This window comes from Panicum virgatum, chromosome 4N (assembly GCF_016808335.1).
Source record: "Panicum virgatum strain AP13 chromosome 4N, P.virgatum_v5, whole genome shotgun sequence".
Lineage (NCBI taxonomy): Eukaryota > Viridiplantae > Streptophyta > Magnoliopsida > Poales > Poaceae > Panicum > Panicum virgatum.
This window is the reverse complement of record NC_053148.1, coordinates 41252263-41280138: the sequence shown is the minus strand read 5'-3', so window position 1 is coordinate 41280138 and position 27876 is coordinate 41252263. Positions and strand designations below refer to the sequence as shown.

At 45.5% G+C, this 27876-nt stretch overlaps 3 protein-coding genes and 1 pseudogene across 4 annotated transcripts; 3 read left to right on the top strand and 1 right to left on the bottom strand.

Moving 5' to 3' along the window:
* The first annotated feature begins 1208 nt into the window (after positions 1-1208).
* LOC120671126 lies at positions 1209-3455 on the top strand (annotated as a pseudogene).
* A 119-nt stretch (positions 3456-3574) lies between these two features.
* On the bottom strand, positions 3575-9674 carry LOC120671125 (TBCC domain-containing protein 1-like). Its single transcript, XM_039951373.1, has 9 exons — positions 9087-9674; positions 7701-7841; positions 6903-7307; positions 6644-6748; positions 6302-6442; positions 5821-6024; positions 5308-5394; positions 4534-4645; positions 3575-3966 (listed from the first exon to the last, which is right to left on the bottom strand). The coding sequence occupies exons 1-9, from the start codon at positions 9588-9590 to the stop codon at positions 3923-3925; spliced, it is 1743 nt and encodes a 580-aa protein (XP_039807307.1). The 5' UTR covers positions 9591-9674; the 3' UTR covers positions 3575-3922.
* A 6412-nt stretch (positions 9675-16086) lies between these two features.
* On the top strand, positions 16087-20040 carry LOC120671124 (FT-interacting protein 7). The gene is made up of 3 exons (XM_039951372.1): positions 16087-16300; positions 17088-17210; positions 17310-20040. The coding sequence occupies exon 3, from the start codon at positions 17394-17396 to the stop codon at positions 19719-19721; it is 2328 nt and encodes a 775-aa protein (XP_039807306.1). The 5' UTR covers positions 16087-16300; positions 17088-17210; positions 17310-17393; the 3' UTR covers positions 19722-20040.
* A 2377-nt stretch (positions 20041-22417) lies between these two features.
* LOC120671123 (transcription factor TGAL8-like) lies at positions 22418-27546 on the top strand. Of its 2 annotated transcripts, none has more exons than XM_039951370.1 (10): positions 22418-22924; positions 23548-23663; positions 24324-24376; positions 24482-24607; positions 24687-24836; positions 25137-25217; positions 25510-25543; positions 25696-25967; positions 26583-26876; positions 26972-27546. In XM_039951370.1, the coding sequence occupies exons 1-10, from the start codon at positions 22866-22868 to the stop codon at positions 27146-27148; spliced, it is 1362 nt and encodes a 453-aa protein (XP_039807304.1). In that variant the 5' UTR covers positions 22418-22865; the 3' UTR covers positions 27149-27546. The 2 variants fall into 2 exon arrangements, with proteins under 2 accessions (XP_039807304.1, XP_039807305.1); XM_039951371.1 differs by having other exon boundaries at positions 23543-23663.
* Positions 27547-27876: the final 330 nt, after the last annotated feature.

Here is a 27876-nt window from a genome sequence, read left to right as displayed (position 1 = left end):
GATAAGTATCAATGTTCAGGTAGTTACAAGTTACAACCCTAACAAGGTGCGCAATTGTAGAGTCAAAATGTCGGAGCCAAAAAGGAACATATAACAACTCATAACACGGTGCAACTAATCCATTTAGATAGAAATGTGACATTTCGGACATCGTCATGGTCTTCAAAATAAAACTTTATTACAAAGTATTTATGAAATATAGCGCAAGTGCACTCTGTAAAACTACATCATGTTTAACACATCAAAATTCAACATAGAGAATATAATTGGCAGATAAATGCCCCCAATAAATTATATTTGGACAGCACATTCCAAATTATTTTCTTTACAAAAGGAAATTTTTTGAACAACAGATGTCTAGGAGACTTGACTGCACATTAGCATAGTTATATTTCTGATATGGTTTAGAGGGATGACAATAAGGTTTACCACAATCCACAACCATGGTGACCGGGATAAGTATTTTAATTGACTCTGCAGTGAGGTATCTATGTGGAGGCCTGGATTGTTTTATTTTGGATCCATAGTTGAGGGGGACTTTACTAAAAATCCCTTCTGGAAAAAAGGCCATGGAAACAAGCACAATTGCCTGGAAAAAAACGCCATGGAAACAAACACAATTGTCTGGAAAAAGGACGACAATTAGGTTTACCACAATGCACAACCATACTGTTTTTCCTTCTCGGGATATAGATCATCAATAGACTGTGTAGAGTTTTTCACGGTTGATTGGGACGAGCACAATTGCCTGTTTGTTTCCTGAGATTAAAGTTTAGCCCCTGTCATGTCGAAAAGAATCTTACTATTTATGAGTGTTAAATAAAATCTGTTTATAACTTTTTTTTACACAAATGAGTGCTTATTCGCGAGACAAATCTAATGATACTAATTAATCCATAATGATACTACAGTAATCATTCGCTAATCATGGATTAATATACCTCATTAGATTCGTCTCGCAGTGTAGCTTTAAGGTTTTGCAATTAGTTTTATAACTAAACTTCATTTAATAGTTCTAAATACTAAAATTCTTTTTGACATGGTCTAAAGTTTAGACCCTCGATCCAAACAACTCGGCTTCCAAGAATTGACACAGAAAGCATCTGGAGCGAGTGACAAGTCAGCAGCCGCGACCAGCGGTCAGGGAAAACTCAACGACTTCTCTACACCTCCCAGCTTCTCACCGGCTTCCTTCCGATAACCAAGGGAAAGCAGTATAAAATAGCAACGGAACAAGGTCTCCTCTCGATCAGGTGCCGCCGCGCAGGGGAGGAGCAGCTCGCCGCCTCGCCGAGGCCGTCGAGGCGAGCAGGAGAGGGAGACGGGATGCCGCTGCCGGCGACCGCTGGCCCGGGAGCCGCGGCGCAGCCATGCCTGAGGACTCACGGGAAGGAGGTCGCCTGGCTGCACCTAGTCGACTGGATCGTGCTCCTCCTCCTCGTCGCCATGTACGGCGTGCTCAGCCTGGTCCAGCCCTTCCACCGGTTCGTCGCCGGAGACATGATGGCGACCCTCCGGTACCCCATGAAGGACAACACCGTGCCCGGCTGGGCCGTGCCGGTACATTCAGAAACCTCATCTTTCTGCAGATGATCGTGTTCTTGGTTTCATTCATCACATCAACAGATGAAATTGTAACAACTGTATTTCCCCGGATCAATGATCTTGATCGTTTTCGAACTTTGTGCAGGTTATTGCGATCGTTGTGCCGATGGCATCATCGGAGTATACGTGAAGAGGAGGAACGTCTACGATCTGGACCGAGATCTGCATCACGCCATTCTTGGCAAGTTTCTTACGCTAGCTAGTCATTTTTTCTTTTTTGTTCTGGGGATGTGCCTGGCAATAGCTTATTTCTGACGTGCACAATTAAAATATGACCAAGCAGGCCTTCTGTTCTCGGTTCTTATAACAGCCATCCTGACAGTCGTTGTCAAGGATGCTGTAGGTCGGCCGCGCCCGGACTTCTTTTGGCTCTGCTTTCCTGACGGAGTGCCGGTGAGTCCTGTTGTAGCCACAGCTTCTTCAGATAGAGCCTACTTGTTTCTCCTGGTCGCCACTAACTCTGACTGATGATTTTACCTGAACAATCCTGTAACTCTGACTGATGATTTTACCTGAACAATCCATTTTAGAATTACAACAACATCACCGGAGATGTCGTATGCCACGGAGACCCGAGAGTAATCAAACAGGGGTACAAGAGCTTCCCCAGTGGGCACGCTTCAGGTAGGTGATGGCCTAAAGTTCTGAAAGCCCTTCTCTGAATGCAGTCTGCCACTTTTGTGGCATCGATTATCCAATTTTCTGAAACTTTATAGAATGGCTAGTTGTGTTTCTTGTCCTCTTTCAGGTTGTTTTGCCGGGCTTGGATTCCTGTCATGGTACCTGGCCGGCAAAATCAAGGCTTTCGATCGAAGAGGCCATGTCGCCAAGCTCTGCATCGTCGTCCTGCCGCTGCTTCTTGCATCAATGGTTGCTGTGTCGCGAGTGAGCGACTACTGGCACCACTGGCAGGATGTCTTCGCTGGTGGACTTCTTGGTATGCACCCAATTTAGTTCAGCTTCAGTTACCCTCCATCAACTGCAACTCTTATGATTCCTGAAGAACACACAGCCATTGACTCTGCTTCGCACAATTCTGCAGGATTGGTGGTTGCTTCATTTTGCTTCCTTCAGTTCTTTCCAATGCCATACAGTGAACATGGTATGTTGCATGGTTGCATATAATAAAACAGGAAAGAGTTGTTTCTCTCTCATTTTTTTTAAAATGATCGGTATGTGTCCACTTGCTGGAGCGATCAACTGTAAAAGTGGGATTTAGAACCTGCGCGGCTATTAAAAAATAAAAACACAGGGCTAATCAAGTCTTTCTCTGCTTTCACCAGTCCCACAGTACAGTCAAAGGTTTCTAGCAGCATAGCTGCATAGGTGGACATATATGTAAAAAAGCATTGGCCTAGAATCACGGATACATTTAATTTTGAACATGAAAGTCTACAATATGAACTACTTTTTATGAATGGTTCAAATTGCTAAGCTTATTTCATTACATGTTTACTTGCAGGATTTTGGCCTCATGCATACCTTGAACACATTCGTCGGCCTGCGTGTGAAAGCCAAGTGCTATCAGCAACAAACTCGAATATGCACCATCAGTCACTGTCACTTCATCTTTCTGGAACGAGTGAGCTGAGAACCAGCAGCCAAGCACTGGGTTCCATGGAAGAAGGAAGCAGGGACCAGTGACTGAAGAGTACAAGGTTTCCGTTTCTTTTTTATTCTTCTATATTTGTAAGCTAGGTGACTGAAGCAATGCTACTCTTGGTGACTTCGGCAAGATTTGTAAGCTGGTATCTTCAAATTTGAGGAGCTGAGGAGCTCTGGTACGAGAGATGTTAGGGGATCATCCCAGATTTGTTCGCACATGCATATCCTAACTTCGCCCAAGCCCAGAGATTCAAACTGTCAATTTTCCACTCACCTGGGCAAGATCTCGTCAGTTCACGCAAGCACGTCTTACAATCTCTGGGCTTTCTTTAAGAATAAATAACGACAACACACATAGTATCGATGTGCGTGACCCCATCTGATGGTCAAAAAATTGTTATTTCCCCCGAGAGGCCAAGATGAAAGAATTGAGTATCCGCTATTCAGTAAGTCTTATGAAGGGTATAAATATGAAGCCAGAAAAAAACCGAAGATTTACAGCAAACCTACGACCAACAAATGGAGGGAAGTATCAAAATTTAATTAGAAAAAAATAACACAGAACATTCTTTACAAACACTACAGGCTGAACGACCATCTGCACCCCGCGCAGCCACGCCAGAACCAGTCAGCTTGGATGTCTTGGATGCAGGGAATGGAATAGTTGGAGGACAATCCTGCACATGCATATACGCACTTACAGACTCCACACTTATTCACCTTGTAAACAGTAGAGCTGGCGGATATTGCCTGAAGCTGAAATAAGATAACAAATTATTAGTGGTCACGTAAAACATTCCATTCCAGGTTCAAGTCAACAAACATTCGCAGTGGACAAGATTCCAAAGGAGAATATCACAACTTCTGAAACAGACTTAATTAAACAACTGACCAATCTCAGAACGTATGAATCAATGTGTTCAATATTTGAATGTATAATTCAGAGATGACAAAATAGCAGCCAACCCTCCAACCATCTTAAGAATGTCCCTACAGTATTTCTTCCCATGTTTCACGAACCCAAAACTCAGTAAGTCCTAAATCCTGACAAGGTCCCGTACATTTTTGGGGTGGTCGACAGTTACCAGCGATAAACACAAATGTGCAAGCAACAAACTGTGCATGACAGGAAAAGAAATTGTAGCATGGAGTCTAACTGGGCCACCAACCAAGCAACTTGAGCCAGGGTAACTGGGTAACATGATGGCTACCTTAAGAAGAACAAAACCCATACTGAGTCTCAAACTGGTAGGATAACAGATAGGCAAAAACAAAAGCCACGAAAAACGTTAATCTATCATCATAGTTGCACCAAAAACTCACCATATAACCAATCTTTGAACTGAGCATGAAGGGCACATGCCAATTCTTTCTTCCGGTTCTCATCAATCTCTAGTTCCCGAATATTCTTTTGAGTATCTTCCAGAGAAGCATGCTGAAAATGTACAATAAGAAAGCTAACCTCCATAAAAATGTGCAAATACCTAATTTTTTTCCTGCATTACGTGCTCAGGAATGTGCTAATAAAATGTACAAGAAAACAAATCAACCTTCGAGTCCATTGACCCAACAATATGTCCCACCACTGCCAGGAATTATCTTTATATTTCATTATAAACCATCATGCCACTTAAATTACTGTAGAAATATCAGTACTCTGTTTTTTTTAAAGAAAAAAGAAAAAGTGATGCTGGGCAGCACCTAGGCGCTAGAGGGAGAAGAACCACTTGGCCTAGCACCTAGGAATTTTTTTCCTTATTTTCTCCACTTTTTATGTATTAATACCTTGATATACAACATTTTCTCTATTTTCAATATCAATTGCCAAGATACAACCAGCGAGGTACTAGGCGGAGATTGAATCTTATCTTGTAAATAGAGTGACATTTATTGTCGGTAATGAAATCTCTCATAGCACGCCATGTGACATTCTATGAATCTCTCATAGCACACCATGTGACATTCTATAAATGTCGCTAGATATATGATCAGTGTATGTCTGTCTTAATCATGCGTCATGCCCCTTAATCTCACATAGTTACATCAAAGACAACTGTAAGAAAGCCATACACAATTATTATCGCTAAACATGTATACCTTTTTCCTTTGGGATGCCCAATAAACTTCAGGTAAGGTAAATGGATTATATTTGGTAGGCCCTTGTGGCTCGAACCAACTAGGAATCTGCACAGAAATAGCTAGACTGTCACTTTATTTCTTGCGATAGAAAAAAATACTGTATGCGTTTAAAATGCATCAAATGTTGGGTTTTACATAACCAAAACACGAAGTATTACAGCCCATATTCAGGTGCGGGAAATCTATGGAAAGTATAACATTGTGAATTTATTGATCAGCTAGACTAGTAACAACCAAGATGCTAAAATATGACTTCGAAGGCTCCAACTGCTTTGAACACATTGACTATGAGAAAAAAAGAGAGTAAAAATCTTATTAATGGAGATGCGTCGCGTACAGCATGTTGCCAAATCATGACATCCGTAATCCGTTCAGCATAAAAAGCATAAGAATTTGGTTGAATTTATAGAGGTTTTTCAATTCTCCTGCAAGGCTGCAATAATCTAGGAACCAAATATATAGCTCACATACCAAAAAGTTCATAAATAGATCTGGGTCTAGACAAGTGGCGGACTCGGCCTGGACATCATAAACCCCAGCAGGATGAGAGAATGAATCGTGTGGATCAACAACTCCCAACACGAAAGGTTTGTCCCACTTGTTGACATTAGGATCCACACCAACTTGTGCCAAATGCTCCCCCAGTTGTGGATAATAAGTATTGAATGGAGCTACCTGTTAAAAGATAAGGTAATCATGATATTGAAAATTGAAGAACATGTGGTGAAATGCTTTAACTAGAACTTCCTGAAGCCAAATTGAATAAATAAAATCGTGCACTTGAGTTCAACAAGTTATTTTTGTGTATCTACATCTGCTAAGTTTTACCTTCAACTGTCCACAATGTTCTTTATCTTTTTATATAACGCGATGAAATATTGATATATATAGAGTACCATAAACTGATACAGACATCTGATTAGTAAGCACAAAGCGGAAGAGCAAAACTCACTTGTAACTTATGGTTGTCCCCCACAATAAGTGGTTGGTTATTTACTCCCAAGTAGAAGGTACATTCACGACAATTGGCAATGCAAATTCGTTTTGAAGCTGCAATAATTTGTACTCGTTCACAATGCTCCACTTTTACAACCTGACAGCATATAACTTCTTTGCTTTAATACTAGATAAGGTGAAAGATACTTGGTTCTAGCAGGTGAAAACTGAAAACAATACAATAGAATTCTTATTGAGAACGAGTGTGCATAGGCATTTATGAAATCATCCAGGAGTCTCATAATGTACCCAATATCCAAAAGAAATATGATATGGATTCAACATATGAAATACATACCTTACCAATAACACCAAGAACAATGGTAGTGTCAGAACATCCATAGACGGTTGCATACTTAAGTGGGGCTAAAATGTAGATAACAGAATCATGGCAGTTCAAAACCTACAAAAAATCTATTAATGTTATTAATCAATGCCAATCTCAGCTTCAAATTCCAATCTTGAAGCTACAAGATGGAAATGTGGAAGGCATTGGACAAACGTCTTCAGCCATTTTCAGTATCTACAATCAGCTACAAAACCAAACAGAAACATACCTTAATTGAATGCCCTTTCATATCAGATGCTTGTTTGACAACAGAAGTCTTGGACAAACCCTCCACAAATATTGTATTTCGGTAATATCCAGGATTATTTGGGGTAGAGGTTCCAGTAGGTAAACTGCTATGAATTCTTGTATTCATGACAGCATCAGACATTGTGACATCAGGATCAGATGCATTCTGTTGGCTGTTTTCTTTTGCTGACGACTTCTCTGCCATAAATTCTAATGTTGAAGCTATATGCTGCAATATCAAATCATGAACCAGACTAGCAGGTACAGGAGCAGCAGGCATGTCTGGATCAGAATTTGCAAAAAAGCTAGCTCCTTGGCTTAAAGGAGTTCCTTCAGAGAGCTGCAGCAAAAATCCAAGGTGCTCAAAGGTCTCCACAGTCAATACCTGCATATAAAGCCATTCTAAAGAAAGTTAGCACCTGGTAAATCCTCAGGTAAGCATATCCTACCACAATGCATGCATGTCATTTTCCATCAGAGAAGCATGAGTAAGGACAGAAATGTGGGTTATTGTGTTTGGCAATGGTAAGGAATGACTCATGTAGACCAAGACCTTTGTCCAGTATATCACATTTTTTAGAAGATTAACTAGCTGTATTTTGCAATTTATCAACAAAAAAATCTCATTTCAAGAAGCAATATAGTAAATCTCATATCTTCTTCATGCTACCTAAACCTGCCAGTACTGATGTTAATCAACTTGTAGCATAAACAAATAAACAATTAAACATTACGAGAAACATATACATATACAAGACAGGGAAATGTCAAAACTAACCATAGAGTCATCGCCCTCTCCTTCAACAGAATCTGCCAAAAGTGTTAGGATGTTGGCCATATGTTTTTGCAAATATGATAATTGATGAGCTTCTTCATCTGCTTGTGAAGGCAAAAACCGGCGACTATTGCAGCGTATAAACTGTAAAATGACAAACATGTATATGACACTAAGATTTTCTCCTAGAAAGAATGCTTGCCAAATAAAAAAGTAGAAGCCATGTGTCTTTATACTGGCAAAAGAAATAGATAGTGCAACTTGCAAGAAATGGAAATAACAAACAAGGTGTAGTAGCAACCATGAGAAGGAGTAATGTAGAACACTATCATGTTTGCAGAGGTCACTTTCAAAAAAGCTCTTTGATATTTTGATCCGAGGAAACAGTAATACATGATAGCATTTGGAAGGAAAATACAAACAACAGGTGACGGCTCACTGGTCAGATAACCACATTTTGCACTGAAGTATTGTCCTTAACACAAACCTTGTAAACAATCTCTGAATTAGTTATAAAAAAGAATCAGACTAGTTACAGCAGATCTTACATGCTAGTTTCTCAATTCTCACAATTTTTTTTGAACTACTAATGCAAGAAGTATAAAAATGACAATTGGTGACCTATCAGATCTTACAGCACTTTATTTGAAACACTATGGTGGCTGTAAAGTTGCATTAAAGAACGAGCACATTTAGAATATGCAGCACAGCAGCAACGCAATAAGCTACTGCAACTGCAACATTGGGAATCAACTGCCAAGAAAAGATTTCAACATTTTTTACTTCCTACCAGCTACTGCAACATTGAGAATCAACTACCAGTAAAAGATTTTAATACATTTTACAAGTTATTCCCCATTCCCTATCATGAATGGCCTTACAATCAATCATGAACTGTGAGAACAAGTAAAGTGTAGCAAAGTTAACAAAGAAAATATGTACAAAAATGCATCTGCACATATATCCAATGATGAAAAGAATGGTAAGGAACAATACAAAGCTTCATCATGTTCTCATCAAGAAGCAATCACATTTCAAAGTTGATATCTATAATAATCGGTTTGAATGCCTTTCAAGTTGAAATTAATTAGAATCAAGCATGATAGGCGCTAAAGGCTTTTGACCCATTTCAGAAATGGATGATCGCAGTATTATCAACTAATATTAATATATATATGTCAAATCCATATCCGAGACCCAGTATATATTCGACAAAGCATACAGGTCCGCACCAAAATCAAAATGGAGAAATCACTTGGCCGCTCTGCACTCTCCAATCAAACAAACACTAGCAAAAGTCCATAAAGGATGCGGGATGCCACGAGCCGTTATGCGCGGTTGCTATCAAAATAGCACCCGGGAGGGGTGCGATCGGGGCCTGAGCCTGACCTGGATCGGGGATAGCGTGGAGAGGCACCCGTCGAAGGCGGAGGCGGACGGCCACACGTCCGCGACGGCGGGCGAGTCCTTGTGGCCGCGCGGCACGAGGCGCTTGTAGGACTGGATGTAGAGGAAGAGGAGCAGGTCGCGGAGGTCGGCCTCCCCCGCGCCATCCTCGCCGAGCGCGGGGTCCTCGGTGGGGAGCACCGCGGCGAGCGTCCCGAGCGCGAGCGCCGCCTGCTCGGCGGGGATCTGCAGCGCCTCCGCGAGCGCTGCGGCGCCCACCCGCGGGCCCCCCGGCGCGAGCCTCTCCTTCAGCTGGGCTAGGGTTTGCGTCAGCGCGCCCTCCGGGAAGATCAGCTTGGGGATCGGGAGGAGCCCGTGCTCGAACGCCTCCCGCCGCGGCCGGAGCGCTGGGGCGGGGGCGGAGGAGGAGGAGGGAGAGAAAACTCCGTCCGCGGCCGCGGCGGCGGAGGGCGCCGGCGGGGACGCATCCAGGGGCTCGTCGGCCATTGCAGGGTCACTGGGTGAGACCGTGAGAGAAGAGGAGGCAGTCAGGTCAGGCAGAGACCAGACACAGAGATCTGAAGAGGGAACGGTGGAAATGGTGCGAGAAATGGGGTCGTGCTCGTGCAAACTCCAAAAATTTTTATCGCTTGTCTTATTTCAGGTTATTTGAGTTGCGGCCTGCCTGAAGGTGGAAAAATCATCTTCTGTTGTTTTCACCACTTTCTTAAAAAAATAGGACTTCATAGCACGCGTTATTTTTTCAAGTTGTTACTACTCCCTCCGCCCAAAAAAACAAATCACTCTAAGATTCAAAAATTATCTTAAAAAAATAAGTTATCTTACCCTATTTAAAAAATACATATCCATACGAAAATCAATTAATATTAAATATGGATAATAAATAGAAGCAAATATAATTATTATATCTTTTTGTTAATTTATCCTAGAATTTATAGGATGATTTGTTTTTTGGGGACAGAGGGAGTACGAAGTTTCTAATATATTAGTCACTTTAACTTTTGTAATATATAATTTTTCAAAATAACTAATAATTTAAAATGAAGGGTATATAAATTTCAAATAATTGAAGTCATAAAATGCTCCACATGTAAAGCATAGCATTCCAATAGTAAAATAATTTAAGTCATAAAATGTTCCGTACATATATAAAACATAATGTTCCAAACAAATTGAATAGTAAAATACTCCCTCTAGTTATAGTTTTACTTGGAATTTGTTTTGATGAGTTTCCTCCTCTTATTGAGGTCTTCATTTGCGTTAGTTGATATTATGAGCCCTCCTCTATGGTTTTACCTCGACAAGTTCATATCTGGCTCAACTTCTCTATGCTGTAATCCTTCTCCTCTGATCGTGCTTCAACACACCTCTCAAGATCTTGTTGTCATTTGCTCCATCTGATATCTCGTTGGGTTTCAAGCCTGTATTTTCAACATACTACTCTCTGCTGTCCCTGTGCAAGCCATCATCGAACGTTTTCTACCATCCTTAACGTCTTTAAACCCAAAGATTAAATAAGTTAAGAGTTGAAAGGGGATCCAATTAACCTATCACTATTAAACCAATCTTTGCTATCCTACACAGCTCGACACCTTAAATCTATCCACTTGATTGGTTGAATTTATCGATATTGGGGAAGGGACTTAAATCCAGCCCATATTAAAAGGACCCATTCAGCGCTGCATTCAGTTAATACAAGCTTTGCTTAATTATCTTCGTATCACTTTTTTTATTAGGGTGTTAATTGGTAAGCTTTAGGTGCACCTCCAACTCTCTTTAGTTTAAAATTTTGTACTATTTTTTCAAAATGAGATCCGATTTTAAAGAAGTAGTGTAAAATTTTGAACTAAAAAATATTGTAGATGCACCTAATAAGAGTCACCTATTAACACCTCTATTTTTTATTTCGTTCTGTCCGTTGTATTTGGTTGAGAACGATAATTGCGTCATTCTGTTTTCCTAAATGTGATGTGTTATTAGTGATTTTTTAAAAAAAATAATATTATTTTAATAAAAAGTTGTAGAAATAAATATCGGAAAAAACAATTGCACATCTAGCATGTGTCGGCTGTCCATCAGCCGATAGACCTCTTATTGGCTCATGATGGGCCGACAGCCCATGTGGCATCCAATGTGGGCCGTCCACGTCGCCAGACGCCCATGTCTCGTGGGCTGTCGGAGCCGATAGGGCCTATCGGCCTCTTGTGGGCCGACTGCATCCCAGCCAGATTAGGTTGTCTAGAGCCGACGGACTAGTTGTCTCCTACGAGGCCGACAGGTCCTGTACGCCGGCGAGCAAGCGAACGGCGAGGAACTCCTTGGCCTTCTTGGCGCTGTCGACGGCGATGACTGCGTTTGGAATTGCAACAGATGTTTAGAGTCTTGGAGAGCCGCAAGTGATACCACCACGGTAAATGAACTCTAAACATGACACCAGATGGAAACTAGAAATGAATCAATCACACGAACCATGCGACCGACTGCCTGCATAGGAGTTTCAGAATTCAGAGTTGGGAAGCAGAAGCATTATTCGAGCTAGCAGTACGGGGCGAGCGAGTGAATCGCAAGGATAAGAAACCGGGGCAAAGGTCTGAGCTGAGAGCGGACCTCGACCTCGACTCCTCCTCCGACTGCCATCGCCATATCTGTCTCTGCCCTCCTCTGTTGCGAACGGACGCTTGCCTGAATAGAGCAGCGGCCGCGCCTGCAAGTGGAGAGCAGCGACCGGAGCAGGCGAACGCGGTGCGCGACGCGAAAAAGAACAAGCCGGCGACGGTCAAAACGAGAAAGAAGGGTGCGACGAGATCTCTCAATGCCGATAGGGTCCTCCCGGCACCGACCACGCTGCGTCAGCAGCGGACGCCAGCGTGGACCCATATCGGGTCTTGGTAAGCCGATAAGGTCTTATCGGCTGTGCCATGGCCGATTACACACCAATCGGCTCCCCATAGGCCGATAGGCTACTACTTGAGCTATTTTTCTTTTTCGTTATTTATTTCTACAATTTTTTATTAAACATGATGATAGCTGACGTATAAAGCAAGTGAAAACTCGAAACAAAGTCACTTGGATGTCATTCCGAGGCAGCCCAGGACGAACAACGGCCTCGTGGTGGCGATTGTGCTATTTCCGGGCCGTAACTGGGCCTCACGTCCCCGCAGCCGGCCTTTTCAGTCCCTCCTCCCTATCGGCACCACCCGCGCGCACCAACCGACGAGCGAGCGATTTTTTTCGAAAGGGAGGGGTTTTCATTAAAATTGCACAGTCAGTACATCCCCTATTACACATAACACCTGGAAACAAAAAGAAGAAGCAAACAAGGACATGAAGGACCCAGTTGCAAAATCCGTTGGCTTCCAGGAACTTCTCCGATCTTCACGGCGCCGCGCCGCCGACCGGCAACCTTCGCTCGCCGGAGTTGCTGAGGAAGCACAACGCATGTTGGACGCCGCAAGATCCAACAACCCGGACACTCCACCGAGCCGCATCTGATTCGTTGAACGAGCATCGGCAACTCCCTCTGCAACGCCGACGAGAAGAACTTCCGCCACTGCCGACACATCGGCTGGCAGCCGGAAAGTGAATCCCACAAAACGGGGAAGACTTGTAGCACCCACCCCTTCACAGAGATGAAGCTAAACCTTTCCTCACGATGCCGCCGTTGGTGGTCGCATCGCCATCACCGGCCTTGGCTCGAAGGGAGCAAAAACTCACCTGCATAGCGACGGGGAGAACGCCGAAAAGGACACCTCCACCACCACGAGCAAGGAGAACAGCACGACGCAGGTGCTCTGCACCAGCTCGCCGTCGCATCCTTCGCCGGTCTTCCCCAGCGAGCTCGCCATCATCGACGAGACCCGCGAAGAAGACGGAGAAGAGCAAAAGATTCACGAGCAAGGCGCCAGAGGACGCACTAGAGATGACGACCTCGCCGGAGCTCGCTCGGACAGGCAAAACGACGAGACCCGTGAAGAAGACAGAGAAGAGCAAAAGATTCACGAGCAAGGCGCCGGAGGACGCACCAGAGATGACGACCTCGCCGGAGCTCGCTCGGACAGACAAAATCCTTTCTGCATCCTCACCGATGCCACCACACCCGTCGCCGAAGAGAAGCAGAAGGTAGAAGACGCTCCCCACCGAAAAGAACAGCATGGGGAGAAACCTAAACCTAGCTACTAGAACCTACTAGAAGCAAGTATGTACACCGGACAACGAGGTCTCGGTTCCTCTCCCTCTCCGGCGCCAGCGAGGCCATCGGGGAAGAAGAGGAACCGGAGGAATCGTCACCGAATCGAGTCTCCGCCTGTTTCGCCTCTCTCAAGTACTGTAGAGAGGGAAAGGGAAGGGGACCTACTGCTGACGAGCGAGCGATTTTGAACACGCGTGTCGCGTCGGCCGAGCTCGGTCCACGACGGCAGTAGAGGCAACGGCCAACGCGTGCCCTGCCCGACCCGGCGCACCCGACCGGCCTCGTCGCGCGCGCTCCGCGTGCACGCCGGTTCAGTAGGAGGGAGGGGGGAAAAAGAAGGGAGAAACGCCAACGCGGCTAGAGTACGCGAGAGCGGCGGGCCCACCCACACCACACCTGCTGCGAGGGGGGCGGGGCCACGGGCCAGGGCATCGAGTGCTCTGGTGGCGCCTAGCGCCCCGGGGGACAGGGAGGAAAGCCACGGGGTCTTTTTGCGCGTAGCCCCTCCGGCTTGTGCCCAATCCGCCACGTTGCGGCGCGTGGCTCAGCCTGCATGTGCGGGCCGAGCACACGGCAGATTCATCCCTTCCGTCCTCTCTGTCGGTGAACCATTCGTCTTCCTGCCAACGCGCCTAGCCCACCGGGCGGCGGCGACGACGCGGCCAAATTAGCAACGGGGTCAAGCCTCCCTGCAGATTTTGATCCCATAGTAACACAGAGATTTGGTTAGACTTTTGCACCCAAAATTTGTACTTCTTCGGTCACTAATTGTCTTTTTTTCTTTGCTTTTTGGTCAAAAAATAGCCTATTCATCGTGCATTTTAGGATGGCGGCCGGCACACTCGTTTCATTTCGGTTCAAAATTATTCCCAGATGTCGTTTTTATCATATTCAACTATTGTCTACGTATCATTCTACACCTGGCTTCAAGAGCAAGTTATTTCTAGTCTTACCTCCTGTAAAATTATCACTTTTTCCTCTAAACAATCTCGTTCTTTTCAAAATCTTAGTATTTCCCAAAACTTCAAAAATACTTTGAGTCCAAACAAACTCTTAATTGAGGTTAAGATAGTCATTCGTGTACCTCTTTAATCTTTATGCTCAGTTCGGAATGGATAGGCAATTCGATTATTACACTTAAGTTAAAGCAGTATATAGAAGAAAGAAAGAAGAAAATGCGCATCATGACACCATTTACCATTACCACTCTCGTTTCTTCACCAAATTTATAGATATCCACCACGAACATCGAATTGGTAAAGTCTATCGATGGAGTAAACAATTGTAAGGCCGTATATGTAACAAATGGGTCAACCATTCATTTTTTCTTTTGACACGAATGATTTTGTCTCGATGACACTATTTAGTTCGTAGATTTACATCTAAAATCGCCTGTTACTTTAGAAATTATACTGGGTTATCCTTCCTCCCCTCGTGTCCCACTTGCTCCCGTGCATGGGCCCACCATAGAGACCAACACCCTATTTATTTTCCTTTCCGCCGCATCTCTCTCCATTCCCCATTTCACTTTCTCTTTTTCTCTCTCTTCCCAGATCCAGATCCATCGCCGGTAGGCTACTCGGCTCCGCCTAATACCAAAGCATGTCATCGTGAGCACGCTATTAGAGGCTAGCGGTAGCGGATCGAAGCGTATGGTGACTGATCGAGGTGGTTGGATGAGCTCGACCCTGGTATGGTGCGTTGGCGTGATGAGCCCGCAGGAGCGGCGCCTCGGTCGATCTCTTCCTAGCCAACATCGACATGGCGGCCTTATGCACGAGAGTGGTGCTAGATATGGCGAGTTCTCCAGGAGGGGGTGCTGCGGTGCCCTAGAGCTAGACGAGACGACATGGCGGTGCAAACCTCAACGATCGCCGCCCGATGACAAAGCACGGTGGTGGAGGTATTTTTTTACTTCCCTTTTTTTTTTACTTCCCTTTTCTCTGTTTCCTTTTTTTCTAGATCCTTTTTCAATTTCCCCATACTCCTTTTTCCCAAAATTTTTGTGCATAACCTTGTTCTCAATTTTGCCATTCATATTTTTGGTTCTTTCTTAATTTTTCTCCAAATTTTCATGGAGGTTTTCTTTCGAAATTGTTTATTTTCATTCCAAATCCCTGTATTTTCTTTGTATAATTTTGTGGTATAAATTTGCTATTTTTGTACTATGTAAAATTTGTGAGATTTTGATAGGCTTATTAGAGCGCAAAACGCTGATGAAAAGCTAAACATGTCTTGTCAACAGAAAGAAAATTCCTTTCAAAAGAAAATGGAAAAGGGAAGGACACTTGCTCAAAAATGGGATGTTTGAATTCGAGCGTATGGAGCGTATGTTTGAATTCGATTGCAACTTGCAAGTTATCAACCGTAAACAACCGGAGAAGGTAAAGGTGAGGGAAAAACACGGAGAACATCTGAACATGCAAGTTTTCCGTTTGTTTTTTCTTTGACGGCTCCGCGAGTTCTTTCCAGAGAGGAGGGTCTAGGAAACGACAATGAAGATAGAGCTGGCACGGGACCCGAGGTGCCCGGCCGGTCCTCCCGCAGCAATTCACCTAAGGCCCCGTTTAGTTAGGAAAAAATTATGGTAACACATTTCGTTGTTATTTGATAAATAATATTTAATAATAATTAATTATTTTTTCAACTATATTTAATATTTCATGTATATATTTAAAAATTCGATATAACAGATATTGTAGGAAATTTTTTGAAAAGTGAACGGGGCCTCGAGGGCCTCCGCGCAAGATCACCGACCAGGGTCGTCCAGGGGATGGGAGGCGCTCCAAAAACCCCCCACTCTGGACTCCACTTCGTCAGTTCGTCCCCATCCACGCCGCTCTAGTGCTCTCTGCAGCCTCGCTCCCTCTCTCTCTCTCTCCTCTCCCTCGTCTCTGTTGGCAAGAAAAAGCCGGAAACCCCTGCGCAAATCCGCCGGCTCCTCCACTGCCGAAGCTCCTGGGTCCTCCTCGCCGCCGCTCCGCTCGAGATCAGCTTGCCGCCGTCGGTAAGCAGCCCAAAGATCCGAGCTTTTCCTTTGCCGGCCTTTGTTTCTCCTCCTGTGGTTTTAATCTGCTGTTTCCTCGGAGCCCGTGGATGGGAATGGTAATGCCGGTGGCCGTGCCGGCGGCTCCTCGATCTGTTCCTGTTTCGGGGGTAGTCGCAGGATTTGCGCCTGTTCCGACGGCGCGGCGCTGCTCGAGCGGTTGGGCTTTTAGGCCAGCGGTTTCTTTGTGTTCTTGGGTTGGTTAGGGTGGCAATGGCGTGGGATCTGGGGATTTGTTTGCTGTGGCCGTCGTTGAGATGAGGATGTGGGTGGGAAAAAAATTGAATCTGCGGAAAGGAAGTGTAGTGTAGTGGGTTAGAAAAGGTAAAGCTGTAATTATTGGTGCCCATCTGGAGCTGTTGGCGTCTTGCAATGGTGGGGAAGACACTGGCTTTTTGCTCGCCTCTGGAGAGTTGGCGAGTTCCTTTACTCCTTTTTCTGTGACAAGTAGTTATGGTTAGTCTTATTTTTTTTATATTTTGATTTTGGTTTTGGTTTCTCTGTAGTTGTTGTGCAAGTCGAGACTGCTTTTTATTTTTAGGATGAGTTATTCTTTCTGGTTTTGTATGTACTAGCTATTAGATATGGTTGCTTTTCAATTTAGTCAGTATACTTTGATTAGCAACCACCACGCTGTTGCAATGTTTTCTGAGGCCAGATAGCTGCAGTGTTCAGGAGGGTTTTAGATTGAGTGAATGCAGTTTTTTTAACCTTCCTGGTTGGTTCATTCCAATTCTACTTGCTGCAGGTGTTCTTCCAAGATTGGTGATGTAGAGTGCTCTTCCGAACCCCAATGGTTTCGTTCCACAGCGCAAGATGTGGAAATGTTCACAATGCTCTTAGCTGTGTTTGCTGACAAGTAATCGCAGAGGTACTTGTTTCCCCATTGTTTCATATTATTATTATTCACTAGTGTTCGTTCCTTGTACTAGTAGTTTATTAATACTGTTTACTTTTGGTGTTGTTCCAGCTCATCTAGGACATCATCTGGGATTTCTTTGTTCTCTCTGGAGTCTGTGAGTACTTGTTTGTTTGAAGATCTTCTTCATTCAAGATGATGCAGAGGCCGCCGTTCCGTCCCGAGGAGTACTCCTTGAAGGAGACCAGGCCTCACCTTGGAGGCCATGCTGCTGGTGATAAGCTCACGAGCACCTATGATCTGGTTGAGCAGATGCAGTACCTCTATGTCCGAGTGGTGAAAGCAAAGGAACTTCCAAACATGGACATCACTGGGGGCTGTGACCCATATGTTGAGGTGAAGCTAGGGAATTATAAGGGTACAACGAGGTTTTTCGAGAAGAACAACAACCCAGAGTGGAATCAGGTCTTTGCCTTTTCAAAGGAGCGCATTCAGTCTTCAGTTGTGGAGATTGTGGTCAAGGACAAGGATCTTGTTAAGGATGACTTCATTGGGCGTGTTGTATTTGACCTGAATGAGGTCCCAAAGAGAGTGCCACCTGATAGCCCATTGGCTCCACAGTGGTATCGCATGGAAGACCGACACGGGCACAAGGTGAAGGGGGAGTTGATGTTGGCTGTTTGGATGGGTACTCAAGCAGATGAAGCATTCCCTGAAGCATGGCATTCTGATGCTGCCTCTGTCCCAGGAGATGGTCTTGCAAGTATTAGATCAAAGGTGTATCTTACTCCAAAGCTTTGGTATCTACGTGTCAATGTCATTGAAGCCCAGGATCTCATACCAAATGATAAGACCAGGTTCCCTGAGGTTTATGTCAAAGCCATGCTAGGCAACCAAGTTCTTCGAACCAGGGTATCAGCAAGCCGGACTCTGAACCCGATGTGGAATGAGGATTTGATGTTTGTTGCTGCTGAGCCATTTGAGGAGCACCTGATGTTGAGTGTAGAGGACAGGGTGGCCCCTGGGAAGGATGAAGTAATTGGAAGGACAACCATTTCTCTGCAGCATGTACCCCGAAGGCTGGATCACAGGCTGCTGACCAGCCAGTGGTATAATCTTGAGAAGCATGTGATGATTGATGGTGAGCAGAAGAAAGAAACAAAGTTTTCCAGCCGGATTCACTTGAGAATTTGTCTTGAAGGTGGATATCATGTCTTGGATGAGTCAACACATTACAGTAGTGATTTAAGGCCAACTGCAAAACCTCTGTGGAAACCTAGCATTGGCATTCTTGAGCTGGGTATCTTGACAGCACAGGGCCTGTTACCGATGAAAACCAAGGATGGGCGTGGCACAACTGATGCCTACTGTGTTGCAAAGTATGGACAGAAATGGGTCCGGACCAGGACTATAATTGATAGTTTCACCCCCAAATGGAACGAACAGTATACCTGGGAGGTGTATGACCCATGCACTGTGATCACAATTGGTGTATTTGACAATTGCCACCTTAATGGTGGGGAAAAGGCTAATGGTGCCCGGGACACCAGAATTGGGAAGGTCCGCATCCGCCTCTCAACACTAGAAACTGATCGTGTCTATACCCACTCATACCCTCTTATTGTTTTGACACCTGCTGGTGTTAAGAAGATGGGTGAGGTGCAGCTTGCTGTCCGTTTCACATGTTCATCACTGCTCAACATGATGCATCTGTACTCACAGCCCCTGCTGCCCAAGATGCACTATGTGCACCCACTGTCTGTGATGCAGGTAGACAACCTGAGGCGTCAAGCCACAAACATTGTCTCAACAAGGCTGGGGCGTGCAGAGCCTCCGCTGCGAAAGGAAATTGTGGAGTATATGCTGGATGTGGACTCTCACATGTGGAGCATGAGAAAGAGCAAGGCAAACTTCTTCCGTATCATGGGTGTCCTGAGCCCCCTGATTGCAGTGGCAAAGTGGTTTGATCAGATCTGTCACTGGAGGAACCCGCTGACCACTATACTGATCCATGTCCTCTTTGTGATACTGGTCCTATACCCAGAGCTGATACTGCCCACAATCTTCCTCTACCTGTTTCTGATCGGGGTGTGGTACTACAGGTGGCGTCCGAGGCAGCCACCGCACATGGACACCCGCCTCTCGCACGCCGAGACAGCCCACCCTGACGAGCTCGACGAGGAGTTCGACACGTTCCCCACCTCCCGCCCGCCGGACATTGTGCGGATGCGTTATGACCGGCTGCGGAGCGTTGCCGGGAGGATCCAGACCGTCGTTGGCGACCTCGCGACGCAGGGTGAGCGGCTGCAGTCCCTGCTGAGCTGGAGGGACCCCAGGGCCACAGCGCTGTTTGTGGTCTTCTGCTTCATCGCCGCCATCGTCCTGTACGTCACGCCGTTCCGCGTGGTGGTCTTCCTTGCCGGCCTGTACGTGCTGAGGCACCCCAGGTTCCGCCACAAGATGCCATCTGTCCCGCTCAACTTCTTCAGGCGGCTCCCGGCGAGGACCGACAGCATGCTCTAGTTGCTTCTGGTGGTTTGGCTTCCATGGCTGGTTCAGTTCTTCACCTGCTAATTGCAACTCCAATGGTTGTCTTAATGTGTCCGAAAACAATGAACTGCTAGCTATCTATGTTATTTTGTAGTGTTTGTACTCCAGGATGTGTGGTCTTGCTTCGGAAGTGGTATTGAACCAGAACTTGTATTATCTAAAAGTAGGAAGAAGCAAAACCATTCAGAGTGTTGATGTGGAAGTTGTTGCTTCTGAAATGGTTTTGCTTCCATTTCCAGGTGAAGTTGCTGCCGAAGTTCTATTCAAAATCTCAGGGTAAGTGTGATGCGTCTTTTATGGGCTGCAAGCATGTGTGGTTCCCAGGAAAATGAAGTCTTCGGCCCATCTGGACGCGTTCTGAGATGTTTTATGGGCTGGTAAATCTCCAGTGCCTGCCAATTGACGGGACAAATTTTTTTGATATGAAAGGAAAGTTCTTCATATAGCACTATAATTGATAGAGCCTTATACTACCACTAATTTTTTTTGATAAAAAATTATGCTGTCAATCTATATTTTTCAAAAAAAAGTGATTGAAGTTAAAAGAAATGCTTAGATTAGGATAATCCTGAAATGACTTGTATTTGGGATCCTACAAAACTGGGAGGATCCGAGTGTTCTCACTGTCTGAACCATTGCATCCTACTAGTAAAAGTGTAAGAACTTTTCTTCCCCCAACCTACGGCATTGCTGCATCCGTCCAGTGGCGGCTGGCGGTCAAGGCATAAAACTCAAGACCAGACTTGAACGGCGACCAGTTCCTTTCAACGTCCGCTCCTTGTCACAATGTCAGAGCCGGGGGATGGCCGTCCCGTTCTGTTTCGAGAAGGAAGGTCCCAGTCCCAGGAATGTGGGCGCAGGACGGACGGGGCGACCCCACCCAACTGGCTTCACGAGCACTGCGCCTGCGCTGTGTGGTCGTCTCGTCGAACTGCAGCTACCTGCTGCCGTTGCCAACCAACTGCCTCGCCGCAACGTCACCGTTCCCCGGTTTGAATTGAATGTTCACTGTTCGTACGGGCCCGTTGTACTGCAGGGGCGGCGCCTAGATTTGAAATCTCACTCTCTTTTTTTAAATCTCACTTTCAGAATTCATTTCTTTGGGGGATTTTAAGTTGTCTGATTGAGCATAGATTTTGAACTGAATTGGGACAAAGTTACAGTGTTTTCTGTAGGAGTTTCGCTCCGGTGATCCTTCCATAAAATTTGTACGAATACCGGAAATGTTTATTTTTGGACGATTCATTACCATGTCCGAGACCTGCACTCTTTTTGGAAATACACACATCTGTATTTAGTGGCACAGCCTGAGAATATAATCGATCGAACGGGAGGATCACCAGCAGACAATAACCGATTAAAATGCTGCAATATGCCAGGAATCAAGGAGGACTCGGATCAGAGTCAGGCATGATGCTGGTGAGCTTGCTTTCTGAACGCATTGCTTGTAAATTTTATTCATAAATCCGGCAGCAACTACTCATGTAGTATATATATGCCAGCAGTATGCTCTAGCTACGCCAATATAATCACCGTGTTCGGCTGGTGCACCAGCCTCCAGTATTTCTCTCTCACATCGCTCCAGTACTAGCCTCTAGCTACCAGCCATATAACAGTGTTTTTCTCTCACACCACTCTAGCTCTAGCCTCCAGCTCCAGCCTGCCGAACGCTTGGAATGTGTACCTAGGAGAGTGATATGTTAAGGGGATCCCTATGTTAAGACCCTATACTAATATGCCTCGCAAACAAAAAAAAAAACAAACACGATCAACCGGCTTTGAGCTCTAGAATATATGTAAGTCAAGAAAACGTGGCACAACAATAAAAATCATTCCTTCTAGAGTTTGAGAACTACCTTATTTATGTAATATTAGACTTGTAAGACACTATTATTGCTTCTCCTTCCTTAAATGACAAGGCAGTGCTCTTGCTAGCTTTTCAAAAAAAAAAAAATCACGAGACCAAGTTTTTTTTGTGGGTTCTTGGCTTCTCTTGCCATGGTTCATAGCCATACGACACATGTACTAGTTGGACTGACTGTCAGTTGGACCAAAGCAAAGAAAAAGGAGAAATCAGAAATGACATACAGTGCAAGAGTGGCTCTTTTCCCCTCCATCTTATGGAAACTCGCATGTTCTAAAGATGGTGTTGGCATAATCAAGCCTAGCCAATTTAACACGTTAACTTAAATCAAGAGAGAAATGGATCTATCTGCTTGAGAATGACATGACACCTAACCTTGATAGTGGGCTGAACAAAACAAACCCGTCTTTTAAGCTAACCCCACTACTCCGAGTAATTTGTTAGATACCAATTTAAATAATTTTAAATAGATGAGTTCACTGGCTATTTGTGTCGCTCAAGATATAGACAAAGGCACAGAAGACAGAACACCCCATGGAACTAATTAAATTGAAGCGTCAGAATAAAAAAAGGCTCTTTGTCTTCCCATTTGTATCATTCGAATTTAATTTGGAGGAGCTCTTAAACTTGCTATCCTACCCGTGCAAGTAGATCCAAAAGATGGAGCCAATTTGGACTGATTCTTCGGATAGTTTTTTTTAAAAAGAATTCAACCAAATCCACCCTCTGAAATGTCAATATGTGAAAAGATATGAAACAGCGACAAGTGTAAAACCGCTCCAAAACTACCCGATTGCCTAGACCTTATCACACCTCTTAATTCTTTATGAAGTCTGAAGATATGTTGCTTTTCCAACTTTTCTATAGCCACTGGCTCCCTTCTATTTCTTGCACAACTACTCCGATCCACAAACCAAAAGTCATCCGTTACCTAGCTTCTGGTCAGAAGAAAGGCCACACAGCTTCCAAGTGATTTGTTTTGGGCTAGCTAGTCATCTGGCAGGAAAGGGGGAGAACAAAGCTGCTGGCTGCTACTACCAACTCTTTTGTTCATCTGGGCTAGCTCATCGATCCGTTGATCATATAGCAGCTCTATCTGTCGTGAAGAAGACGAAGAAGAAGAAGGGGAAAGTTGATTTTGGATTGGTAGGATGATTCACTCCATTTCAAGATGGGTCAATTTTATGTGAAGCGGTGGTCAATAAGCAAGCTATAAGTTCAGAGCCGAGTTCGTTGTTCAAGTAATCATCTGAATGGCGTATCCATCTACCTCCGGCATGGTCCAAGCTTCTTCATCCCTCCATGGCATCATGTAAGTGAATCCATCCGTTTAGCTTTCTAGATAGCTAGCTAGCTCTCCTTTATTTTCCTCGTTTCCGCCTTTTTCTCAAAATTGAATCACACCATTTGAGCCATGTGTTTCATTCTACAGTTGATGATTTCCCTCTGAAAATCCTGTTACCCTGATCATTATGTTTAGCATGAGATGTTCCTATGATTAATGGCCCCTATTTCCTTAGCAACTCGTTATCATCTTTGTATGCTCATGCGATCATTTTATCAAAATTAATCAATTCAAGTTAATTGTGCTGCGAGTAAATGATCTCTCTATCGAACCCGAAGCTGAATTAAGAAGCTTTACCTCCTTTGTTATGCATGTTTTTTTTCCTTAGTTCTTCCTGTTGGAAAGAGATACAGATTCTTTGTTACGCTATCTTCAAACAAATAATTGATGGTGCTATTCTATTCCTTTTCAAGCAAAGGGATTAGTTCAACCTCTCTATGCAAGCTCTTATTCCATCACTACATACTCAATTTTTTTTAGTGTCCCTCTCTTTCAACTAAAACATTTCTAAATTTATAATCTTACCTTGTGTAGCTACTCAATAAAGATTAGAGCAGTTGTGATATTCTGTTGCATTTCTGAAAGTGCAGAAGAAGGGACCCAGAAGGATATGACATGCCATCCGATCTGGATCAAGCCCTACTCCTCTACTTCGATGGCCAGCAACAAGCAGCTAACAGGCCATCAATTCAAGAACAACAACCGCGTAAGCCGCTAGCTTGACACTGCAAAAAGTTCATTCTTTTTTGACAAATGCATGGCCACCGTCCATTATAAGCTCTCATATATTGAAGGAGTATGTCGTCATTGCTAAGCTTCCATTAGCGTCTGGCGAACTTTGTCCGAATAAGCATGTGATCTGGCTAATTTAGAAGTAGCTTTCACCATTTTGAGATACCAACATGCTTTCCTCATCAGTCATCAGTTGAGCTTGAGCACAAACTTTTTCATCTCTGTCGTTGTTGTAGCTCGCCTATATATATTTCCAGCTACCAACTGGTAGCTAGTTGCAGTAGCGTGACACGTAACAAACACAGACTGATATAGCTAGTTTCAAGATGTTATGCTAGAATAAGGCAAAAGCACAATAATGTTCCGCACTTTTTCCCCATTTCTGACATTAGCCACTACCATTTTACACCTCCTTTTTTCCTTTCTTACCAGTTTATTAATTACTACTTACCATTGCGTGTGTGAAATGAAAACTACATGCATCTGAAGATCTTTTTCCCACACGCATCAGGAAAATTAACCATCTTTATGGAAACACATTAGCATATGTGCACATGCGTGTACGTGTGTCTGCTGTGTATATCTACCTCCAGAAAAAAGTCCTAATGTTTGCAGGACTTGTTCTTGCGTGCAGAGACTCTCAACATCTTCCCTTCCCAACCAATGCACATCGAGCCATCCCCAAAGGTATCCTCTCAAGCTCGACGACTTCGCTAGCTCAAAAGCACAGAAGATGATGCGAGATGCGAGCTGCGAGCTGGATTACATCTAACATTCTAACATCCTACTCAGGGCTCCATGTCTTCTTCAGCGGCGGCAGCACAGGTCGCCGGCCCTTCCAAGACCTCGAAAGCGGCGCCGTCGAAGGCCGGAGGTGGGCCGCTCGCCGCAGGCAAGAGCTCCAAGGCAGCGATCAAGGTGTGTGCAACAACCCGACCTCTCTATCATCTCCGGTGGCCGTCGACGACGAGCGCTTTGTGATGATCACAACCTGCAGAGAGAAGGTAGCGCCGGCGGCAAGCATGGCGGCGCCGGCGCGGGGCCTTCGAGCTCGGATCAGGAGGGGCCCCGGACGCCGGACCCCAAGACGCTCCGGCGGCTGGCGCAGAACAGGGAGGCCGCGAGGAAGAGCCGGCTGAGGAAGAAGGTAATAATAATTTCGATTAAAAAATTTAGTGGGCAAGTCAACCCTCAAAACACTAGGAGAAAAAGTCTTGCAAGGAAGCGCCATTGACGAACTGATCAAGAGACAAGATTATTGTAGGTGGTGAAGAAGTTAACCTAACGCCTAAAGAAAAGATATTTGTTTTAGACTGCACATACGTGCGATACATTTCTCTGGAAGTTTCATTTATTTGACCTTCATGGAAGATGAGTTAGTTGCAATAATGTATGGATTATTAGCTACTTCATTTCTTATTCCCTTTGCTTGTTGCGTGTGGAACAGGCTTACATTCAGCAGCTAGAGTCAGGCAGGATCAGGCTGGCGCATCTAGAGCAGGAGATGCAGATGGCAAGAACTCATCAGGTAATAAATGATGAACAGCTGCATAGTTTCAGAGAACAGAGATATGTTTTCTGAATCAAGGAGTAGTAAAAAAAATTACGACGATTATGAACTTTTCGGAGGAATATAATGAAGATTTTGCACACATTAATGCTACAAATTTTGAAAACAGAATTTTTTAACCGATCCCTACAAATTACTCATCACAAAAAGAACATTGCAAGAGATTAACATTATTCATGTATATATCTTCCTTACTAATTCTGAAGTGTGAAGCGCTAATATAATTATTCCTCTTCATTTCTTCCCACAGGGTGCTCTATGGGGTACAGGAACCCTAAGCCCAGGTTTGTGTTGCTACTAGCATAATGCATCAAGAAATTCTTTCTCTCATTTGAAAAAAAAAGCACACAAGACTGGCTGTGCATCATCCAACTACGTGGTCAACGAACTGATCATGGGCACACACGTGCGGCGTCCATGCACGCACGCGATGCAGACGCCGCGCTGTTCAACCTGGAGTACGAGCGGTGGCTGGGCGACCACAGCAAGGTGGTGGCCCGGCTGCGCGCCGCCGCGGAGGAGCACCGGCCGGACGGCGAGCTGCGGGCGTACGCCGACGAGGCGGCCTCCCACTACGGCGCGCTGATGGGGCTCAAGGCCCGGGCCGCCGCCGCCGACCCGCTCCATCTCCTCTCTGGCCTCTGGAAGGGCGCCGCCGAGCGCTGCTTCCTCTGGATCGGCGGCTTCCGCCCCTCCGAGCTCATCAAGGTTCTCTCTCTCTCTCTCTGGATCGGACGCGTCGCTGACACGTGGGGCCGTGACGCGGAACGTCAGTCTGACAAAACTTAGCATATATAAATATATATGATACATATATATATATCTATATATACGAAGTCGATGCTATATATATATAAATGTAACTGGTGGTTGATCGAGGGATTAGGTGCAGTGGATTAGCGGGGCAAGTCAGGATCGGAGGTAGCAGGTGGGACGTCACGGTAGTTGATGGAACAGTTCCGAAGCTCCGATTCAGAAAAGTCGCCGGCCGGGCTAATGCTGCCGCCGCCTGCGTACGTACGAGTACGACACGAGCAGTGTCGCCGTCAGGGGCTTGCGCATCCATCAGCAGTCGCGGGGGAGTAGGTGAGCATCGAGGAATCAGCAGCAGCTTCTGCTGCCGCGCGCGGGCGTCATGGTCATCACGCACGCGCTCCTCCGATCCGTCGATGGAGAGAGCTAGACGACGACGGCGATCCATGTCGCGAGTCCGCAAGAACGTCGTCGTCGTCGTCGCGTTCCGGGATTGCTTCCCGATCGATTGAGCTAGCCTTTATTTGATTCGTATCTCGTGATTTGATCGACGGCGGCGGCGGCGCGCAGGTCGCGGTGCGGCATGTGGAGCCGCTGGCGGAGCAGCAGGCGGCGGGGGCGCGCGACGTGGAGCAGGCGGCGCGGCGCGCGGAGGAGGCGCTCGACGCCGAGCTGGAGGCGCTGCTGCGGTCGCTGTCCGAGGTCGTCGCCTCCGACGCGCAGCCGCCGCCGCCGGGGGTGTTCGGCGGCCAGCTCTACCCGCACCTCCCGGGCGCCGACGCGGCGGGCTACATGGGGATGGGGCACATGCACATGGCGCTCGCCATGGACAAGCTCGCCACCCTCGGCACCTCCCTCAGACAGGTGACCATCTCTCTCTCTGTGTTACTTTCCTTTCCTTTGCAGCCATGGCATGCTCGCTCGTTGCTCAGGTGTGTGGATTTTGCTCGGCGTGGCAGGCGGACGAGCTGCGGATGCAGGCGCTGCAGGCGCTCCGGCAGATCCTGACGGCGAGGCAGGCGGCGCGCTGCTTCGTCGCCGTCGACGACTACTTCTGCCGCCTCCGCGCGCTCAGCACGCTCTGGACCACCACCCGGGCGGCGCCGCCGCAGCTGGCGAGAGGCCCCGCCGGGTAGGGATCGAGCCGGTCGAGCGACGCCATGGATGGCATACTGCTCGCTAGCTTAGCTATGACGTAGAGATTAAAGACGACGTTGAATCTAGCAGCACCATGCCAATGTACCAAGGATCACAAGCTTGTGTAGGATATTGGTGGTATAGAAAGAACAGGGAAACTGGAATTGAAGAACAAGATGAAAAACGTTTGTGTTGCGTTTTAGTTAGGCAACTGAAATTGCTAAAGCTGCTGTTTCCACCTCTGTCTTGAGACCACGCTAGGCAAAACTGAATGAAGCTTTGAAGATCCAATCTTCTCTAATTTGTCCCCGCTGCCCTACTGCTTCTGAACACAAATATTTGCATGTAAACCGATAGAACTGAAAAAAGAAAAAAAGGGGACAATTACGTTCTTATAGACAGGATGATCAACAGAGAAAGTTCAAATAACACAAGGTGAATTGTTCAAACTCAAACAGTCTTATGAATTGAAGGTTCCCTTCATGCTCTGCGCTACTTCTGCCTCTATAATTCTAAGATAGCGAACAATGAAGCCATATTGCACTTATTCTGTCAGTTCTCTGCATGTAAATCAGGGCTATCCGTCCAATTTCAAGAAAAAAACATTGCATGGATTGGAAAAACAGATCAAACGCATTTCAGATAGTTCACAAAAATCATACCACCGGATATCTAAAACATACACATAAGCTGGTTTTACCTGCCATAACATTTCACGATTCCAACT

What these genes read in the sequence shown, in the direction of transcription:
- LOC120671125 (XM_039951373.1), bottom strand. Translation starts at nt 9,590, where the DNA reads ATGGCCGACGAGCCCCTGGATGCGTCCCCGCCGGCGCCCTCCGCCGCC. An exon ending in CCACGCTATCCCCGATCCAG is followed by an intron (nt 7,842 to 9,086) that starts GTCAGGCTCAGG and finishes GTCATTTTACAG; the next exon opens with TTTATACGCTGCAATAGTCG. An exon ending in GGGCATCCCAAAGGAAAAAG is followed by an intron (nt 4,646 to 5,307) that starts GTATACATGTTT and finishes GTACATTTTCAG; the next exon opens with CATGCTTCTCTGGAAGATAC.
- LOC120671124 (XM_039951372.1), top strand. Translation starts at nt 17,394, where the DNA reads ATGATGCAGAGGCCGCCGTTCCGTCCCGAGGAGTACTCCTTGAAGGAG.
- LOC120671123 (XM_039951370.1), top strand. Translation starts at nt 22,866, where the DNA reads ATGGCGTATCCATCTACCTCCGGCATGGTCCAAGCTTCTTCATCCCTC. An exon ending in AATTCAAGAACAACAACCGC is followed by an intron (nt 23,664 to 24,323) that starts GTAAGCCGCTAG and finishes TCTTGCGTGCAG; the next exon opens with AGACTCTCAACATCTTCCCT. An exon ending in GCTCCAAGGCAGCGATCAAG is followed by an intron (nt 24,608 to 24,686) that starts GTGTGTGCAACA and finishes CACAACCTGCAG; the next exon opens with AGAGAAGGTAGCGCCGGCGG.